The sequence below is a fragment of the Dipodomys spectabilis genome, unplaced genomic scaffold, assembly GCF_019054845.1.
Source record: "Dipodomys spectabilis isolate Male_0828 unplaced genomic scaffold, ASM1905484v1 ptg000094l, whole genome shotgun sequence".
Lineage (NCBI taxonomy): Eukaryota > Metazoa > Chordata > Mammalia > Rodentia > Heteromyidae > Dipodomys > Dipodomys spectabilis.
This window is the reverse complement of record NW_024870771.1, coordinates 2,958,103-2,980,509: the sequence shown is the minus strand read 5'-3', so window position 1 is coordinate 2,980,509 and position 22,407 is coordinate 2,958,103. Positions and strand designations below refer to the sequence as shown.

Here is a 22,407-nt window from a genome sequence, read left to right as displayed (position 1 = left end):
AAGTCTTAGGGACTTTTTTTCATGGGCTGGGTTTGAACTGTGATTCTCACAGCTTAGCACTCTCGGTAGACAGGAATGCAGGTGTACACCACTAGCACACATTTTATTCTCTTCTTCTCTTCTCAAATCTTTAGAAATCAACCTCTGCTTATTTTCTTGAAACCTATCACTTACAGATTTTTGGCCAAGAGACCAAAGCTGTGCTTCTTATTTATCATTATTTATCTGGGATGCAACACAGTGCTTGACACAAAGAAGGTACTCAAAATTGATTTGTGAAATGACTGAGAAGAAAGGAACAAGTGAAATACTTTTAATTACCCATATGCATCTTAGTACCCTTTATGTCTCCTTATGTTACCCATTGGCACAGCATCTCTTCTGTGCTGCTTTAAAACTGCCCTTGATACCCAAGTATCAAACTGGAGCTTAATGTAAGACCTGAATCTCGTGTACCAGCTCTGCCTCAGTGCTGCAGGCAAAAAGCTTCAGCAGTTACTTTAGAGGCCAAGCAAAGAGATAGAAAATTTACAGCCTACCAGTAAACAGAGTAAAATCTGGCTTATCTGAGGTTTGTGAGACAAGTTAAATAAAACATAACATTTTATACAGCCACTTGTCAGTTGGTTCAAAACGCTAAAGCATCTAGTGTGCCTCTCTCTCTCTCTCTACTCCCTGGGAGACAGTTTGCTTGGCTAAGGCCAGGCCAGCCCCTGGGTAAGGCTGTTATCTCCATCTCTGAAGGGGCTCACCAGCTACTAGCTCTGAGAAATTTGTTGTGCTCATGATAATTCTCATTAGCTTATTACATGTAAATTCAGTGATCATGTTTTAAAATATCAACTATTTCTGTATTTTCTGGAAATTTATATTTTCTTAATAAAAGATGTTTTCAAGAACTAGCCTTTCTCTTTTGCTTCAGTTGATTGTTAAATAAATGACCTGTAGCTTAAAATGGAAGTGGAGTAGTCTTTTCAGATGGATGGTAAGTTAAATTATTCCTTGAGAACCTCCAAATTGGTGTAAAAGCTTTCTGGATCAGACAAGTAAAAGTATTATTCTTACTGATAAATAGAAAAAGCAGGTGGACATTCAAAATTAAATAGCTAGAAAATGATAAGAAAATTAGACGAGATCTTACGTTTGAAGGGTGACATGAGACAAGGCATATATATGAATGAAGGAATGAATGAACAAAGAAAAAGAAAGAAGACAAGATCAGAAAACTATCCATAGACAAGACAAAAAAATGTTGGGTTAGATGACTTTTTCTGTGATATTTAGTCAATCATTTGTGTTCAAGTTTCTTGCTACTACTTGCAGAGTCAGAAGAACTATGATTACATAATGAAGTGATAAAAATGCCTGTGATACACAGAGCTTTAAAACAGCATTACTAAGGAAACCTCATGGACACCACAAAAGAAATGGAGGAAATGTCTTCCTTTACGTGGTCATTATGGACCAACATTTTGTCTTAACCCTCCCCACCCCCGCCTGCCTTTTCATTTAGAGTTAGTCCAGACTCCTGTAAGATGTGAGCGCCTAATATGGGAAGAGTTTTAGATTTTCACAAAATTCAGAGACTTTTATAGAAGGTTATTGGCTTTTCTGTTTCTAACATTTCTATTCTAAAAGTGTCATTCTAGCATGCCTATTTTAATTCAGCGACTCACAAAATGCTCTTCATTTAAATGAAGGGAAGGAAGCTTTCCATTGCTGGCATGAAAGGTGCTTGTATATGGCATTATGCACAGCAGACAGGAACGTTGCTGAACATTTTGGAAATATATGCCTTGAATATTCAGGATAGACCGAACAGTGGAGAAAAACTGAGTGGATAAGAGGTATTTGTCAGGTTTTAGTCTTATGCCTTACTTGGGCATTCATTTCTCTGTCATAAATGTTTCCAAGCTAACAATTTACAAACTGTCAGTAAACTATAAAGTCTTTTTCTGAATGTTTAATCAATTTTTAAATGTCAAGTTTAATAAAAGAAGTGTGTTAGTTACTATGTGTTTGGTTAAACAAGAGACTTCATATCTATCAGTTCTATAGTGTTAATCATGGGTAAGCATATGGAGATTTATTCAGCCCATAGTTCACCAACTATATATAAGATTCAGTTCCTAGGACAGCCCAGCAGCCCTTAGTTGATAGACATTCTGGCTGTTTAGTTTGAGACTATGGCTTATAGGTAAAGGTTATTAAACTTATTATGTACTTCTAGTCTTTTCTCCATTCCCGAAAAAGTCTAAGATTACTATCGATATTGAAATGCTAAGAATTTGATATATAATCATCACACAAACAGATAGTTTACTTGGCTAAAATATTCATTTGGACACCTTTCAGTAGCAGCCATCTGAATTTTATATAGTTGTGATACACTGCTGTGGGTCGAAGGTCATGCATCATGCTGATATCTGCGCCAGTGCTGCACTCTCACCTGCTTCTATGGTATATATGAGTTCTGCATTTTCCCCTTTGTCTTTGTCCAGAGCCGTTACTTGCAGAACAGCTGATCCCAGAGCAGCCGATTCAAACACAGATGCTTCATACAGTGGGTTGGTAAAGTAAGGGCTGTGATCATTAGCATCTTCCACATTCACAATGACTCGGGCCAAGTTTCTTCGATAGGGAAACTCCTGATCTCTGACCTTTAGGCAAAATACAAGAAGCAGTAGGACTAAAATCTTGCATTACAAATCTTGCATGTGGCTACATCTGTAGGGAAAACACAATGAGATAATGCATGCAGAGTGCTTGATCCAGTCAGTCCCAGGCACTTGGCTGGTGCTTGATAAGAGCAGCATTAACAAGAGAAAAACTGTGAGCTAAGTGCTCTACTAATGTCTGGAGTGAATCAAGGGTGGGGACAATATCATTTTATTGTTTTGCTGGATGCTGGCCTATAGTCAGTGCTTAGTTGGATGCCTGGATACCATAGATCCAGCTCTTGGTTCTAGTCCCTTCACACAGCCACTTCCCTCTTGTTATGTGGATCTCCAATGCTCATGGAGGGTGGATGGAAGCACTGTTGGAGGAGAAGCTGAGTGAGTTTAATGTATACAGTGTTAGCCATGAATTGCCACTCATTCAGAACACATTTATCGTCATCCATTATATGTAGGTCTTTGACTGGGCATCTGAGCTCTAATGGTTCAATAGCAAATTAGATGCATTTTCTATCCTCAAGAAGCCTAGAGTTTATTGGGAAATATAAAAGAGACATAGCCTGTAATGCCAAGTAGTAAGTGCCAGCCTAAGTGCACTGAGAATGGCCTCTGAGGGAGTGAGAACCAAACATTGCACTGCGCTTCCTGGAAGAAGCAAGAGAAGCAGGAGAGTGCTGGCAATGTCAGCATGTGGCACTTGCAGGCAAGAAGATTCAATATTAACAAAGGAGGGATGGAGAGCCCTTAGGACTGATAAGATGAATCCAATCATAATTTCTAAATTTGGGAGCCCCAATGCAACCTGACCAAAGCTTTTCCAGGCTTGCATATGGCAGAAACTTATAAACAATTGGCTTATCAACCAATTTTGGTAATTCTATATAGCACTAATCAAATATGTACTCTTAGCTTGCTTAGTTTTTGACTGTATAACTTCAGAGAGTTGTGAAGGAATTAGAAAATACATGGACAACAGCCATCAAGGAAAGTGTTTTTGTTCTTTTTTGAAACAAAATGTATACCTAGAAGGAATGAGCAAAATAACTAAAGTAGCTTAGCTTAGAGAAAGGTAGCACAAAGGAATCATTTTTTTGTTTGTGTTTTTTCCCATATTCAATTGTAGATGATAAATTGTGGAGGGTGACCAAACTAAATTCTGAGTTTGTTAAGGAAAAAATGAACAGAATGACTGGAAGAACCATGAGAATGGAGTTAGTCACCAGCACAAGGCTTCTCCCCTGGAAGAAACAATGCAAACTCGGCAAAAAAAATCATGCAAATTCAGCAAACAGGAATGTGTTGAATATCTAAACACTGGGCTGCCACACCCAAGGATAAAGCTGAAGTCAATTTTGATATTCTTGAAATCTAGGTCAATTACAATTGAACGTCAGCTCAAAGGGTGTAGGGATTTTGTCTCTTTTGTGTCCTAAGTGCCTAGAACACTGCATGGTAGGCAATTATGTGCTTGACAGATAGCTGTTGATTGAGTGAATTCAAGGACAGAGAGATGCATGTGATGCCCTCTGCAACTCGCCCCTCTGTTCCTTGGAGTCTTGGCTAAGAGGCATAGTCTGGAGCAGGGCTTTCAACTTCCCTCTTGCTAAAGACTTCCAGTCTCACAAGGTGAAAGGTCATAATCAGTGGGCTATTACATTCACTCTTCATGTATTTAAGAGTGAATTAGTGCATAAGATTAAGTCTTGGTCAGCTTTCCTGGTTTCAGGAATGCAATGGGGTTCTAATAAGCTGTCATTGCCTTAGAGTTGTTGGAGGGATGGACTATAGACCATAAATCTGTCAAAGACAACTCTCTCTTCTCAATTATGTAAACTAGCCAAACTTTACATGTAGGTAGGTATGTGTGTATGCATGCCCATAATGTGGCTTGAATTCACAGCTTTACACCCTTGCTTGGCTTTTTCACTCAAGGCTGATGCTCTATCACTTGAGGCACACCTCTACTTGTGGTGTTTTGTATGTTATTAGAGAGTCTCATGGATTTGTCTGCTAGGGCTGGCTTCAAACTATGATCCTCAGAGCTCAGCCTCCTGGGTAGTTAGCCACTGGTGCTCAGCCCAAACTTGAGGATAAGGAGGAAATGGAGGAGAATGCAGTCAAGACTTCAGTGTATCTACTACAATTTAAGAAAAGTAAGGGGAGAGTGAGTCGAAGAGGGTGATCTTGAAAGGGGTGACTGATCAAAATGAATTCGATTTATAAACTGCTTTTAAAGATAATAAAAAGCTTTTTGTATATAAAAAAAGCGAGGTACCTTCAGTACTTTGAAGGAACATAAATGAACATAATTTGAGACTTCTCACTTTCTGCTGGCCTTATTTTGTGTCCTCAGTTTGTGTTGAAATATCTTTTGTATGCTGGTGTTTGCAATCAACATGAGGTCCAACTGCCAGTGCAGTAAGTGACAAACTGGGTCTCAAAATACTTCCAAGGACAGTGCATGACACAGACTGAGTAACTGATCACCCTTGTGATTAAATTACAAGGGAATTTTTATAAAAGCTTTTCAACATGAATCTTCTGGATGCATACCAATCCCCGAGCGCAATTCTTCCTTCTGTAGCCCGACAGTCAGCAGCATTTACTGAACAGCTAGTTTCTGCAGAACCTATCTAACATTTCATTTGGTAATATATATAGAGAGAGTTGCTATCTAACCACAGCAATGCTTCACTGAAATAAAAAAGGTAAAACTGAATGAGAGCTGGCAGTGGAAAAGACTGAATTCATGACTGCTTACAAGACTGAAGGGCTCTGTATTGCTGAAGACTAAAGTGTGTGTCTTGACTAGTTCATGGCTCTGTCAGGAGAGAAAAACAGCAGCTGGGTCTTACCATTACATTGAGAATATGCTTGTCCTGAGCCTCGTGGTCCAGCCTCTCGGCGGTATATAGAACACCAGTGTTGGGGTCGATGCGGAACTTCCTCATGCTGATGGAGTCGATGCTGCTGTGGACAGTGTAGCTCAGCTTGTGTTTCTCGTCTCTGTCCGTGGCTTCAGTCTGCAGGATCTCTGTGTCTGGAAGCACATCTTCGGAAATCGTCACTTCATAACTTGGCTGAGAGAATTCTGGGCCATTATCATTATTATCCAGTACTTTGATAAATACCTATAGTTACAAGAAGATAATACCGATGACTAACTCTAATTCACTCATTGCTAATAAAAGAACGAATCCTTTCCTTCCTCTCACTCTGTGTACTTTCATCCTAGATTCTTACAGCTATCTCAACATGTAGGGAAGCTCGTATTTAACAAAATAAAAACCCCAACTTTCTATAATTAACAATAAACCAGCAGTTCACATTAGCAGGTACATAAACTATGAGTTAGTCAATATTCTCACTATTAATTCAACAGCTGAGACAGCCACTACAAGGTGGTGATTCCATGGAATTATTGGAGGCATAATGTAAATGATAACAAGGTGACCTTCGCCTGGGAAGTTCTTATTTCGTTAAGTTCTCATTGTGTGTGCTTCTTCTCATGGTGGATTTTTGTGACAAGACAGGGAAAGCAGTACAGAAGAAGCAGAGGACAGGGAGGGTGAACAGAGGTGCATTCCATGTAATCAGAGCTGCTCAACCAGCATCCAAACCTTGTGGCTGTCCTTCCAATGGGAAGGGTCTGGTCAAGGTTGCAGTAGTTAAAATGCAGTTTCTAAGTTGTTTTCTTTCATAAGGCACTTTGTGATTAAAATCTCCAAAAAGCAATTGTCTAATGAATGCGCACATACTCATCACTCAGCTTTGACAATGACATCTATCAACCTGGTTTCATCTGTCTTCCCATTCATCCCCACCTGCTACCCCAGCATTGTTTTTGAAGTAAGTCTCATTTACATGGAATTACCCCAGAATTGTTTTTGAAGTAAGTCTCATTTACATGGAATTTCAGTATATATCTCAAAAAGATAGGGACCCTAGGAATAAATGCAAATGTACACATTAGCAGACACAGTAGCATAGTTGTACATAAATGGCAATAACAGTAATTTTTAATATGAAATACTCAATTCATGTTCAAATATATCTGTGGGTGCCAGTCTTCAGAGCCTGACCACACATTGACGCACATTCCTACTGTTGTTTTGGGTGGTTAATAAAAGATAAGAGTCTCATGGACTTTTGTGTCCAGGCTGATTCTCTGACTCCTGAGTTGCTAGGATTATTATAGGCATGAGCCATGAACAGCTAGATTCCTTTTAAAAAAATTCTTTGTGCCTGTGCTGGGGCTTGAACTCAAGACCTTATGTTATTGGCTGTCCTTTTTTTTTTTTTTTTGATCCAGGCTGGTGCTCTTCCACTTGAACCATAGCTATATTTCCATCTTCCCCATTTTCTGCTCAAATCCTGAACTGTTCTTTTCTCCCCAAAGCCTTGATTTCTTTTCAGTGAAAAATGGCATTTGGAGATCATATACAATTATTAGCAATACTTGTTGCTGCAGATTGTTTATGTTTCAATTTTTTTATTAGGCAGAGGTAGGAAAGAATTAAAAAATAAATATTTCATGAGTTCATACTGACATTTCCAATTCAAAATTGGAGCATCAGGGATTTTAACTAGCATTATTGTTTTCCTACTTGTTTCTCTTTTCCCTCACAGAGACATTTCTCTTATTCAATGACATGGTCATAATTAGTCACTTTTTCATCTAAAATACATGCTCAAACTTCGGAATAATAATACAGCATGGGCACTGCAATTATGTTGCAATTAAGGCCATTCTAAACAACTTAATATTAATTCTCAGGGTTTAAGTAGGAAAAAGAAGTTGTATTAGTAGGAATAAGAAGTAGGAATATGAAGTTGTGTTAGCATGACTAAAATCACTTAAAATAATTCTCCAATGAAACATAGCAATGGCTGGATACACCTTTAAAATCATTTGCTTTCACTTACTTCCACATTTGGGGTTTTATTTTAGAATTTAATTTTTTAAGTATATGTAAAGGTACCAAACTTAATGTTCGAAGAAGTTTGGTTTCTTTGCCCTTTCCTCTTTACACTATTCTCTCTTTCTCCAGATGGGTTCTCAAATGGAATGATTTTTGTTTCCCAGGTGACAATTGGAGAAGCTCTGAAAATGTCTACAGGCATTTGTTATTGTTATAACTACAGGAAGGGACTTTGTTGATATCTAGTGGGTATAGACCAGGGAAGCTTCTAAGCACATTCACAAGACAGCAGAAAGACCCTAAAAAAATATCTGACCCCAAATGTCAATAGTGATGCTGTTGAGGAACCCACACTGTATCCTATATCCTGTAAAACAGAGATAGGGATTGTTCCAATAGGTAGAGATAGATATATCATACTTAACTAACTAGTCTACCATTGATGTTCATTTAAGATGTTTCCAAGTTTTGCTCATAGAAATAGTACACAAAGAAGAGCCTTCTACCCATGACTTTTAATATTTCTGTTGGCATATATTTGCACTGGAATGACTTGATAAAAGGATAAATGCTTTTGTAGTTTTATTTGGTATTTCCATATTTCCTCTCCCCCAAGGCTTTATTATTTTACATTCTCATAATCAGATGTAAGAATAACTGTCTCTCATAGCATTGCCAAAAGAGTATGTGATAGAAGAGAAATAATATCTTAGTGTAGTTTTATTTATCATATTTCTTATTATAGGTGAGCTGAGCATCTTTGCATATATTTAAGGGCCATTTGCATTTCTTTTTCTGTGAAACTATTTATACCAGTTCATTTTTCTATGAGTTAAATGGTCTTTCTCTTTATTTTTGGAAACTTGGAGATACAAAATGCAAAGTTGTGTGTAATTTTGTCATGAATTTTATTTTGCTCACAGTGATTTTTTTGCCATGCAAAAGTGAATATACCAATCCTTTTCCTTATTGTTTTTGGATCTGAAGTCATAGTTTAGGCTATTTTCTGCACTTGCAGGTTATAGATGAACACACAGTTTTTCAAAACATTCATATGTTTCATTTTCTTTTCTTTTTATATATCTTATTCTCTTGGAATTTTTCCTGGTGTATATATGAGGAATGGATTCAGTTTTATTTTTGTTTTCTTTGCACATGGCTCAGCAATCATTTCAGAGCTCTTGTTTTAGAAAACTTTCCTTTGATCGAAGAGGCCATTTTTATTCTCTAATCTAGCATATGAAATTAGTATGGATTTCTCTTTATTTCTGTGCTGGTATTGGGGCTTGAACTCAAAGACTGAACTACATACAGCCTTTTGCTGTTGTATTTGTTTTCTTTTTAATTCCAGCCTTTTGCTGGTTAGAGATAAGAGTCTCATGGACTTTCCTGCCTGAGCTGGATTTGAACCAAGATACTCAGTGTCAGCCTCTTTTGTAGTTAGAATGAAAGGCATTAGTCACTTGCCTTCTTGCTAGATTTTTCTATTCTGTCCCAATGGTTCATCTGTGTTTTCATTCAACAATATACCTCCCCCACAGTATAACCCCTGCTTTTACTGTATTTGATGCTGGTATAATTTGTGGAGGGGAAGGGAAAAAACAAATTGTTTAAATAGGGATACAGGTGGACCCACTGCAATAATGAGATGTACAAGTCGTTATGTCGAAAAAATGAACTTTACAACTTTGGCCAAGGGATGGGATGGGGGTGGGGGTGGGAGGTGGAGATGGGAAGGGGAAACAAAGGAGGAGGCAACAATGCTTGATAAGAAATGTACTCATTACCTTGCCCATGTAATTGTAACCCCCTCTGTATGGTATTTTCACAATTAGAAAAAACAATATACAAAACATTTTAATTGTAGAGGTTACATAATACATTTTGATATTTGCAAAAGAGGGATCTCATTTTATTCTTGCAAAACTTCTTTACAAATGTAAGAGTCCACTTGTATAGAATCTGGCAGAAACTTCATAGTTCTAAATTGAAATTTTGGGAAAAGTATGGGTTAACTAAGGGATAACTGTCTTCTTTAGAATGTAGTCTTCTCTCCAATGCCAGGTTTTATCTTTTTACATTATTCAAATCACTGGTTTGTTTGTCTGAGGTACTCTAAGCAAGTTTTGAATTCTTTTTAGAATGCTGCTATAATCAGTATAATTTTCTTTTGCATGCAAGATACCTTTTCATTTTTGTATGTTAATTTTATAACCTAATATTTTACTAATGTTTTCATTTTTGTATGTTAATTTTATAACCTAATATTTTACTAAGTTTTCTTATCATTTGCAGTACTATTTTTAAGGTAGATAATTACATCACATGCCATGAAGATAGTATTAGTTTTTTTCTTTATAATTCTTAGGGTACAACGACTTTGTTTTGTCTTACTGCATTGTGTAGTACATGTTACATAATGTAGGTATAGTGACATCATCTTATTCTTGAGTAATAGAAAACTCTCTGATGCTTCTCCAGTAAATAGAATGCTAGTATTTGACTGCAATGCAAACAATTATTCATTTAAAAAATAATGGCAGCTAAAACATGACTGTGCTCATCAGCAGCTGCACAGTCATCCCTCTGATGCAGATAGGCTTTTCTTAATGAGAGAAAGGAAGCAGTGCTGTCACTTCTGCACCAAGACATGGCGCAACATTTGTCCTGGAGTCAGTACTTGAAAAAAGGTTGAGATGTGCGCCAGTAGTTTTGGGTATTATTTTTAAGTTCAGTGTATTTACAAAACCATGCTTGATTCCTGTCTTAGTAATTCTTTCCTTGAAAAAGCTCAAAGATAATTTAGTTAGGATGCTAAAATATTTAATTTCACAGAGCTAGCTATATAGACAGGGTCAACAAACCTATGGTGAAATCTCAAAGTTGATGTGCTTTTGAAAAGCCTGCCTCTTTCTGCTTGCCTAATCTATAGTCAGAACAAGTGTTTCTCTGTCAATGACTTCCTGCTCCCTATTTGCTTTTTAGTTCCCACAGTTGGGGCCATTTGTGAGCTTCTGAACTAACAAACAAAGCAAAGCAACTCTCAAAGAAGTTGTGTTCAAAATGGTAATTGAAAGGCCTGAAGAAGTACAATGGAATCAAAGCTGGAGAAAACCCCTATATAGGAAGCCTCTTCAGAGCTGGTTTCTGTACTACCCACCACAAACATTTTGGGTTTTGTAGGCTTTTCTAAGCTAAGTCTGGGCAGATGCCAAATTCTAATTTATAAAGACTTATGGCTTGAAGAGCTCACGAGGTGAGTTGTAGGGTAAGAGCTTGGTCTTTTATTAGAACCAATTAAGTCCTAAATTACTGAAATTCTGTTCTGCCTCTGCTGCATTTCAGAACCATATTTTAGACATTGAGTAATCAAGATTTCAAAGATGATGCCCCATATACTTTTCCTCATAAATTTTATCTTTGAATGTATGTGTAGAAAAATCATCAGCCTTCACTCGTATTACAGCAGATAAATAAGTGTCAGATTGATAATCCTAACTTTACAGTAGGGGAAGCTAAGCATTGATTGCTTACACCTGTGAGCTTTGCTAATCAGAAAGCTGAGACTTGATAATCACAGTTCAAAACCAACCTGGGCAGAATAGTCCACTGGAGACTGTTATCTCCAATTAACTAACAAGTCAGTGGGGCAAATATCAAAGGATCATAAGGACAAAACAAGAGGACCACACCAGACTCAAACCCAAACCTTTTGAAGCCAGTTTTGTATTGATTCCACTATACCACTTCTTAGTACATTTCTATCATAAGCACATTAAGAATAAATGTATGTAACATATGTCAGCCAATATTTCTGCAAACATCATAGGTTTGTTTGCCATGAATTTTTCTTTTGTTCTTTTACAAAATAGATAACTGGTATGGCCATTTACATGTCAGGAACATTATTCATGAGATTATTTTAAATAGAAAAGCTCCCCGCTGTCTTTAAAATTGGAACTGATCTTCAAAAATTGATTTTCTTATACAATGTCAGGCATATGTCTATTACACAGAGTGAGATTCTATCTTTACTTCTGAAAACAGACGTCTACAATGTAAATGCTGGCTTGCAGACTTATTTATCTCCATGCAGCTGTAGTGTCCTCAGATTTGCTTCATCTAAATATACAAGAAAGGTTTAGGGCTGCTCCCTTTTCTCTAGCTGATCAGAGTGGATAAATGAAAACCCTGGAAGAGAGGAGTGGAAGGCGCAAATCTCTTAATCTTGGCCTCATTGAATAGTGTCAACAAGAATGGTTTAATTAACCCTCCCCATTTTGAACTGGAAGAGATTGGAGAGAAAGATAAAACAAAGTCCAAATCCTTAATGTAAGATATGCTTCCTAAAGTGGGCCAGTGAGGAACTCCTAGGAGAGCACTTAGAGAGCAACTGAAATGAAGGTCAAGTCTAACCTTTGGAATGAGGTTCCACACTCCAGCCCCAGGGGGTATAGGACTTGCAGCAGAACAAGGATGCTAAGCTTAACAAACTCTGTTTGTGAGTTTTAAGAGTTTAGGAGCATTTTGGAAAGAGATTCTTTTTTTAATTTTTTTTTTTTTATTGTGAAAATACTGTACAGAGGGGTTACAATTACATGGGCAAGATAATGAGTACATTTCTTATCAAGCATTGTAGCCTCCTCCTTTGTTTCTCCTTCCCATCCCATCCTCCCCCTACCCTCCCACCCAACCCTCCTCCCCCCCTACCAAAGTTATAAAGTTCGTTTTCGACATAACGACTTGTACGTCTCATTGTTGCAATGGGTCCACCTGTATCCCTATTTAAACGATTTGGTTTTTTTCCCTTCCCCTCCACAAATTATAACAACATCAAATACAGTGAAAGCAGGGGTTATATCATGGGGGAGGAACATACAGAGAAACAAAGAAATCATCTTATAAATGTGTTAGAAACAATCTCATGAAAGAAAAAAAATTTGAATACATATCTTAGGATTCATTTCCCTAACATCAACTTAACTGACCTTTTCTTCTTGACTCAGACATATACTAGTTATTGCAAATAAGGGAAACCATGGGACTTATGTTTCTTTGGGCCTGGCTTACTTCACTTAATATAGTTTTTTCCAAGTCTTTCCATTTCCTAACAAATGGAGCAATGTCATTCTTTCTGATGGAGGCATAGAATTCCATTGTGTATATATACCACATTTTCTTGATCCATTCATCTATTGAGGGGCACCTGGGTTGGTTCCATATCTTAGCTATGGTAAATAAGGCTGCAATAAACATAGTTGTGCTGGTAGCTTTAGTGTGGTATTGTTTGTGAACATTTGGGTAAATGCCCAAAAATGGGATTGCTGGGTCATAGGAGAGCTCTATGTGGAGTTTTTTGAGGAACCTCCATACTACTTTCCAAAGTGGTTGAACAAGTTTACACTCCCACCAACAATGCAGTAGGGTTCCCTTCCGTCCACATCCCCTCCAGCATCTGTTGTTGTTAGAGTTCTTGATTATAGCCATTCTAACTGGGGTGAGGTGGTATCTCAATGTTGTTTTAATTTGCATTTCTTTTATGGCTAGAGAGGTTGAGCATTTCTTCATGTGTCTATTGGCCATCCTTGGAAAGAGATTCTTTTAATCGCAGGTTTGATTGTGGAACATACAAATCAGAGCTACTTTTTCTCTTTATAAACCCAAAGCATGACTTGAATAAGAAAAAACATATTAAAAGCACAAAATGACCTATCCTGAGTTCCTGAATCAAATTAATATAACTTTTGGATTATCATTTGGCCATCACCATATCTGCTTTCTTTCACAAATAACAATAAAAGTCAGACACACATAAGTTATAACTATCAGGAGTGTTATTTCAATTTTAAATTGAGAACCAGATTCCAAGAATGTCTTCATAATCTCTTTTTCCCCACTCCTACAATCCATTAAATCCCAAAGAACAAGTACTTCTTTCCCCTACTAACTGAATCTGAGAGAGCAAGCAACTGTCCAATGGCATGACCAGCCACTGGTCAAGCATGGATGTGAACCTGGATCATGGAATTCCCAGTCAGTGATTCCAAATGCCTTCTTATATAAATCAGACTATAACTTTTGTGTAGGGGAAAGTTCAGAGATGGTATATGATTTTTTATTTTTATTTTCTTAAATTTTAATAAGTTTTTGATTGTGAAAATACTGTACAGAGGGGTTACAGTTACAAGGGCAAGTTAATGAGTATATTTCTTATCAAGCATGGTTGCCTCCTCCTTTGTTTTTCCCCTACCAACCCTTCCCTCTCACCTCCACAGCTACATTCCTCCCCTTGCCCCCTCCCCCCTGTCTAAATTGTAAAGTTGGTTTTACAACATAGTGTCTTGTACATCTCATTGTTACAATCAAAATGTTTAAATATGGATACAGGTTGGTATATGATTTTAGAGGGAAAAGTTGGGCTTATCACTTTACAAAGGTACTTCTAGACATGGCACCTGACAGGCTGAGTCTTAAGTCCTACAGTTCCCAAGGCTACAGAGAAACAAATCTTTAAAAGGAGTCTTGATAAGTCTTATTATACAAATATTAAGTCTTATATATTACCTTGTATTTTTATCCACTGACCATTTACAAGGGCCATATTCTAGATTCATTTAGATTTGCTATGAAGACAAAATATTTTAGGTTTGTTTGGCAAATGTGTAAGGGAAGTTGTTAAAATTCTTCATGTCTGGGCTGGGAAGATGACTCAGTAGTAAAGTGCTTGCCTAGCATGCATGAGGCCCTGGGTTTGATTCCTCAGCACCACATAAGCAGAAAAAGCCAGAAGTGGTGCTGTGGCTCAAGAGCTGAAGGGCTGAGGGACAGTGCCCAGGCCCAGAGTTCAGGTCCCACGACTGACAAAAAAATTCTATGCCTTAGGAGGGTTTTGAGGAGGTTGGATTACATTCTCCCAGGATGCATGGCTAACTGTGAGACACTGAGTATTCCTAAGTACCATGTTCCCTAAAGAGCCAGATTTTAAAATGTCCTTCTTGTAACTTCTTCCTTAGCACTAACAGTGAAGATTCAATTTTGTTTGAAAGACCTCATAGGATAGCAGTTTCTACCATTAAAAGTTATTGCAGTTTAGAATTTTTAAACATCTCACAGTTTGGCAGGCCAAAAGTCAAAGCCAAAATCAAGGTATTGGCAGAGACATGGTTCTTTCTGGAGGTTCTTGGAATGAATCTGCCCCAAACTCTCTCAGATTGTAGATCTGTGGATCAGAGCTAGTTTCATGTTAGTTGGGAGCCTCTTCTGGTTCTTTAGCAATACCTGCATTCCTCATTGCTTTGTTTGCTCCATATTTAAGCCACATGATATTGAAATCTTTATCCCTCAGAGTCTGAGACTTCTGAGACTTTCCCTTTTGTTGCCTCTTTTCTGACTTGTGCTGGAGAAAGTGAACTGGTAAGAGATTCTGTGATCAGGGTAGTCTTTGCCTCAAAGTCTAGAATTCCCTTACTGTCTTCATCGTAATTAAATCTCCACAGTCCCCTTTGTCATGCTATATAACATATCAAAGCCCTGAAGATTAAAATATGGATACCAAGGGCTCACCATGACCCTAGATACTCAGAAGGCTGATAATTGAAGATCATAGTTTGAAGCCATTATGACCAGGAGAATCCATCTCCAACCAACAAAAAGAGAGAAGTGAAGGTGTGGCTTAAGTGGTAGAGTGCCAGCCTTGAGTGGAAAAAGTTAAAGTAAAGCCCCCAGGCCCTAAAACTCAAGCCCCAGTTCTGGTACCAAAAAAAATGTGGATATCTTGAGGACTTTGGGGGGTGAGGAGTCAGCCTGACTACAAAACATAGCACCTGTATTAAGTGACTTCGCCATCTTAAGTCAATTCAAGTTGCCTTTTAAAAAAATGTGAGTCCACTAGTCTTTTCCTGGCAAGATAGGATGTCCCAAATTCATGCTGTACATTTGGAATTTGATATTTCTCCAAATATTCCTAGCTCTGTTGTATGCTAAGGGATATGTACCTACCACAGTTCAAGAACGTCTCTTACAGTCTGGTTGTCATGCTTCTGTGTGTGTGTATATGTGTGGTAACTCCATCCTCTCTGACCGTTCACTGTTGCTGCTGTTTATGTGTTCCTGGTTCTACCTGGGGAATCCCCACTCTTCCCTTGCTTTTGCCATTAGGACTTGTGCGTCCTCTACTCTTCTCCAGCTGACAGGGAAGATAGTACCAACTCCCTTAACCCTTACTTTCTTCTCTTCTAAGCCTACCACCAGTGTTTATCCTTGGGATTCTAAGAGGTCAACATGATGACCCCATCCATGGTATGCTATATTGAGAAAAGCACAATCATATCCCACACAAAATAAAGAAAAACCGTATAATGCAGAACCTTTGCTTGTTTCACCAGGAGGGATTTTTGTTTGTCTGTTTGTTTTATAAGTATTGGGATTTTTTTTCCTTGCATTTAGTTCATGGGCATCTTCGTGACTTGAAATCCACAGTGTCTATTCCATTACATTAGACAATCTCAGTAAGGAAAAGCATGCTATGCATCATTAATATTGTAATCTTGAGACACAAAAATCCCATGAGAATTGGAAAAACAGGACAACCTGAAGATGAAGGAGGATTTTCATGTCCACACAGAATCCCCGAGGCTCTGATTTATTTGACATTTGTGAAATAAAATTCAACATGCTGTTTAGACTTGATGTGAATCCTGTGTCATGTGTGCCTTCTGATCCCAAATGAACAAAAGAAAGAAAGTCCCTAACAGAATACTGAACAGGTGTTTTGTGGTTCCAGAATATTGATTTAGTTCTACAAAGAGGGGTATATTTGATGAAATCATTAAGTTGCCTAACATCAGAAATTGGAGTGTGCATTAGTGGTTTCTAAAAGAAATCTAGAATAGCTTTTATTTCCCAATCATCTTTCATTAAAACATTTATGACATTGAAGATATTGGCTGATTCAGAGCACCAGTCTTGTCACCCTTTCCAGGGAGGCCTTGGGCAACTGGAGGGCCCAGATGGCAATCATGTCTAACAGCCTGCCCAGGCAGAGGGATGCCTTGCTGATGGTGATGATGTCACACTAGCTTATGCTTTGGGAGTCCTTAGCTCTCACTTCTTAAGAAGATCATGGCTCTAGAAACACAGTGTGAATGGGGTATATCTGGTTAGAAAGTCTTTTGGTATGTTTTATTAACCTCTGTAACTTGGCCCTACCAAGAAGGTCCTTCAAGTTCACCTTAATTTTCTAACTCCTTCTGAAATACTCTGGAAATAAGTCTGTTTTTCAGTCTGAAATAAAACCAAGAAGTGAATTCTAACAATTTATGCACCCAGGCTTACAATATATGTTTCTCTGTCAATTTTCTTTAGAAATGAGGCCATTTAATTTATATGCATTTAAAACTTTGTATTACTGGCTGTACAATGATGTATAGTTTCACTTCTGGCCACTTAAGAGGTGAGGCAGAGGGTAGGTAGTATGTGCCCCATCTAGCCTGGCAGTCATAGATGAGAGACCTCATCCAAAAAAACAAACCAACATGCAAGCAAGCAAATACTCTTAATTACCTCCAGCACTTATACAGAACATGGTATGAACTGAAGAAATGGCTGTAGAATGAATTTTATTAAATTATTTATTTCTTTTAAAAACTATTAGCATTCAAATTGTACAAGTGGGTTTCATTTGGACATTTCTGTATATGGATATAATATGCCATGATCAAACTCCCTCCCTCCATTTCTCTCCTCGTCATCCCTCTACCTCCCTTCATAACACAATTTCAATAGATTCCATTGTCTTAGTTTAATAAATACAGATACTATATTTCAACCATAGTCACCTACATTCATCCTCACCATTAGGCTACCTCCCTCCTGCTGGTCCAATTGCTAACATACCTTGCCTTACTTTATTTCTTATCTAGCTTAATGAAAATACAAAAGTTTGATTGATATGTGTCTTTTTAGATATAAATAAATATAGATATCAATTTGATTGACAGGAATTAGTTGTGTGGCTTTTTGATTCAGCATACCTTTGATTCTGCAATAAAACCCTTGAGTAAATATTCGGTATCTACTACTCACTCACTTATCCTAAAAATAACCAATGGGTACCCATAACATTCTGGACAAGCCAAATGCCACTTAATTCAACTAGTACAAAATCTAGAGAAAAGTTGGGAAATGAATATGATCCCGTACTTCATTTGTATTTTAATCAAATATGCCTTCCATTTCTCAATTGTAGCTTTCAAAAGTTGAGGTTGGAGATGCTAAGAAATGGCTGCTTTTCCAATCTAATTCAAATTCACATTTATAATGAATTAGCAGCAATGACTTTGCAATACAAGTGGGTTGTTTTGTATTAGTGTCTGGGGCATGCTTTTAGACTGTGCAGTTCCCATAGGACTTTAGCCTGCAGGTCTTTTCCTGTCTTGGTGTTAGTCTTGAAAATATCTGAAGCAGTAAGGCTTGGATGGGGAAGATCATGTAATTTATTGTCCCAAGTGGGGCTATTTTGAGAGTGAATGGGGTAGTATTAATAACTATGCAGGACAACAAATATAAGCAGGAGTCTTTAAGGCAAAGAGTCACAAAGTCATCCTAGTTACAGGAAGCAACACAGGTTGTAGGATCATAAACTGTCACATGTTAGCAATTTGTGTGAATGTTGCTCGATGTTTCTGTGTACATTCAAGTAAAAATAAAGGAAGCTGTACTAAAATGAACCTTATTAACTTTTTCAACTTCTTGATGATCAACTGACCCCTCAAAAAAGAATTATTATACTTTTGGAGAGGCAGTTATTTAAATAAGCACATAAAATGTGCTTATAAAACTGCATAGTTAGAAACGCTTACATCATACTTAAAATGAATCAATAATTGCTTGTGTTAGGGTTGGCAAAAACTTATCCTTCCTACCTGAAGCATTGTATTTAGAAGGATTTTGAGGATACAGGAAGGCCCAGTGGGGGGAAAAATTTGGTCAAAATTAGTGATGCCTTCTAAGCAGGGGTTGTGTGTGTGTGTGTGAGTGTGCATGTGCCAGATTGTTGCTGTAACAAGGCTAGGTCCACTGGTGAAAAATAAGATGGAATCTTATATTTAAGGCAAGTCTGGCTCATTCTTATCTAGTATTGTATATGTGTCACTGTGGGAAATGTTCTATGGCATGTGAGAAAGCCATAGATTTTCTCTACCTAGTTCTCCATGTCCTTCTCTATGTACTCAAGACACAAAATATAAGAAGTGTCCCGAGGTCTACTGTAGGTCGGTCCCTAAGGGTGTGGCCAGACAGCAGTGCTTTGGACCTCTGTCCACATGCAGCGGATCCTTCTGTGCAGCCAGTATGAACCCATGACATATCCAGGTAAGTAGCTCAAGTTTATACTCCTAGCTACTTGGAAGGTAGAGATTGGAGGATTTCAATTCAAGAGCAGTTTGGACAGAGAACTTCACTAGACTCCATCTCACTCATCACACCCAGGGCAGGGAGCAAGTCAGTCACTGTCATCCTCACAGACACAGGAAAGCACACATAGAACGATTGCACTCCAAGCTGGCCTGAACGTAAAGCCAGACCCTACCCTGAAAACCAAGACAACAATGGGCTGGAGACACTGTATCTGCCTACTAAGTCTGAGGTCCTTGACACCATGAGACACCTTGTTCTTTATTAAGGTTGTGTGAACTGGAATATGATATCGCTTTTTAAGTATTCTCTATCTTTAACTTTCAGTGTCTACAAAATCAGAATGATGGAAGGTGTGACACTGATCAAGATGTATTGTAACTCATACACTGACATGCTGAATATATGTCCTTTTGTCCAACTACTTAAAGATCTTAAAGATAATTTTAAAAGTCAGAGGATGACTTTTAGGTGAGTTAAAGCAAACACTTTGAATATCCACCTCTTTGCAAGTTCAAGGAAAGTAAATTTTATAATTAAAGTGATAAGGCAATAATGAAGATATGTTGTGTCATTCACACATAAACAATTGAAATTTCTTGTGAATGTGTATAACACAACAGATCAGTTCTTTTGTTCACATGATTCTTTTGGACACTGTCATCCAATGAACATATCTGATTACTTCCTAGACATTTTTTTCCTTTCTTGTACTTCTGACTTTAGCAAATCCTTCCTCATTCCTGATACTCAGTCACAGCTTCTCACCTGAGTGACAGCGACGTTTGTCCCATCGGTGACTTCCACGCTCATGTTGTAGATGGACCGCTGCTCTGCATCCAGAGGCTTTGCAATGACAATGGTCCCCACACCCTTCTCTGCATCAAAAGAGCTGTCAAAGTTCCCCCCTGGGGGTTTCACAGAAACAACAGAGTCAGCACAGTGAAGTCATTGCATGTGCAGAAGCATATAACTTTACAGGGGCTTACATAGAAATATTTTTGGACAAGCATCCATACAGTTCCAATTTGTACATCTTAGTGGGACTTCTTTATTTCTCACTTAATTTGTATTTCAAAACATAGCCTCTAAAATCACAAAAATGCATTTCAAAGAAAACCTCAGCAGTAATGTCATGAGTAGTGAAGCATAAGTTGACTCCATAAAATATTTAGAAAGCTAATAGCTCTTTAACCCCTTGGGGCTTCTGTGCTATGACATTGAAAATCTTTTTGTTTTTCTGAAAAAGGAAATGTTCTAAGTTAAGAAATAGTTGAGTTATCATGAGTAAAATCAGTAGACACTTCTAAGCCTACTGTAGGATTTATAGTAAACATTTTGCTGGTAGAGTTCCAAGTTTCTCAATTCAATGTCAGAAATAAAATGCTAAAATAAATGGTAGACTTCTGCAAGATGGGTTATTTATAGAAACTTTTGGCCATATTGACAGTGTGAATTAAATTTCTTCTAAAAGAGTAGAAAGTTTATGCAATCAGCATAGAAGGGAAGGCAAACACTAGCTTACACCACAGCAACGTGTAAATCAGTTTATATAAAAAGTTATTTTTTTCCTTTGTGGGTCAGATAAAAATCACTATCTGGAAATGATATGTCTGAAGTAGTATTGGAATTGTTGAATAGTTTTTATCTCTGTGAATCGAAGTGTGCTTTATGGTCTTCCCAATTTTTGCTGCTACTAAGGTTTGACTCAGGGCCTGGCACTTGCTCAGCTTGCTTGCTTAGCTGGAGCTTTACCACTTAAACCATTCTTGAGCCTGGGTTTTTCTGGTTATTTTGGAGATGGAGTTTTGTAGCATTTCTGTTCAGGTTGAGTCTGAATCACGATCCTCCAGCTTTCAGCCTTTAGAGTAGCAAGAATTATACTCATGAACTACTGGCAAATGGCTCTGAAACATTTTTTAATGGGGTAGGAAGAGAGTATTATGAATGCTGGAACAATTTTAATTGAAATTCACAAGGTTTATTTTAATTTAAAACTTCATTGTGTCAATAAATTTTGGGCCTAGATAGCAATCTTATTTCACAATAGTATTCCAAATTATGCATTCATTAAATTTCATATTTTAGAAAACAAACATTGGCTTTAAAAAAATTCTGCACTGTGTACATTGCATTTGCTCATCAATGAACAGTATATTTCTGTATTACAATTACAAATGGGCAGATGAGTTCAGGGAAAGGGAAATTTTACCTGAATCACTAGAATTTGAAATACAATAACACTCTAAATAATATAGTTTTTTAGTTGTTGTTGATAAGCCAGCTTGCCTGAGTATTCTTATTCAAGCTCAGTACTTCCTTCCTCCAAAAAAAGTGGTCAAATATATTTGACCTATCACTCACAGCTGTCATGTGTACTTAGGAGCAATTAATTTGTAGAAAGAACATAATTGTCCTTGACATTTAATTAAACTTATAGAGATACAGGGTTACCAGAGAATTGCTTAGAGAAGATAACATTTTTTTTAAAAAAATTTACTTATTTATCTTCCAAATAAAACCTTTAATTGGCTTATGGAAAACACTCAATGTTTCTTCCAAAGACAGTCTTTTGAAGAATAAACAGGAGAAGGATTGGGGAGTCTAGTCTAAAAAAGGTTACAGATTCTTATTTAAAGGGAATATTTCATTCATAACTACACACAAAAAAATGGAAGCCAAATTCCAGTGCCTGGCATAACCATTTTCATGAGCAAAGAAAAATGTCTTGCTATCAAGATGTAGATTCTGGAACAAAATCTTTGCCATGAAAACTTACAAAGAAAGAACATAACATTACAAGACTTGTGCAAAAGACAAAAATGCAACTTCTCAAGTTGATTTGGAGGTCATTAAGTCACATTTTTTCAGTCATATTTAAATTAAATTGGAATTTTTTATACTCTGTTTATTTTCTTAAGTCTGGACTAAGATTTAGAAGGTAGTGGGGGAAAATAGGCCATCCTCCAATCATAATTATTTTGAAGTTTTAAAATGTGTAGGTAAGGACAAAATAACCAAGCCTGTAATTAAGAGGTCAGACTGGATCCAAAGTTGATGAGACTTCATCTCAACCAGTAGATAGATATTGCAGTTCTCCTTGTGATTGCAGGAAGTGTATATAGGAGGATCATGGTTTGGACACACTAGGGAAAAATAAAGGCACTGTCAAAAGAATAACCAGGGCTTTATTCTTCACTCAGTGGCAGGCCCATGCCTAGTCAATATAAGGTCTTGAGTCCAAACTCTAGTATCAGCAACAAAAAGATCAAATTAAAATCATGTAAACTACAAAACAGTTTGCTCTACTTTCAAGATTGAGAACAAAATTTGTGGATGCATGCATGAAGGGTTCCTGTTTTAGTAACTGGTTAAAAGAGGCAAACTTATATGCT

General features: G+C 37.4%; 1 protein-coding gene across 2 annotated transcripts in view; it reads right to left on the bottom strand.

The window, feature by feature from the left end:
• Nucleotides 1-22,407, bottom strand: part of Fat3 (FAT atypical cadherin 3) — a 525,564-nt gene that overhangs the window by 94,954 nt on the left and 408,203 nt on the right. For both annotated transcript variants that reach the window (XM_042685232.1, XM_042685233.1), the window contains exons 6-8: nt 19,781-19,920; nt 5,534-5,809; nt 2,450-2,660 (exon numbers count right to left, since the gene is read on the bottom strand). In XM_042685232.1, coding sequence (XP_042541166.1) covers nt 2,450-2,660; nt 5,534-5,809; nt 19,781-19,920 — 627 coding nt within the window. The remainder of the gene's footprint in view (nt 1-2,449; nt 2,661-5,533; nt 5,810-19,780; nt 19,921-22,407) is intronic.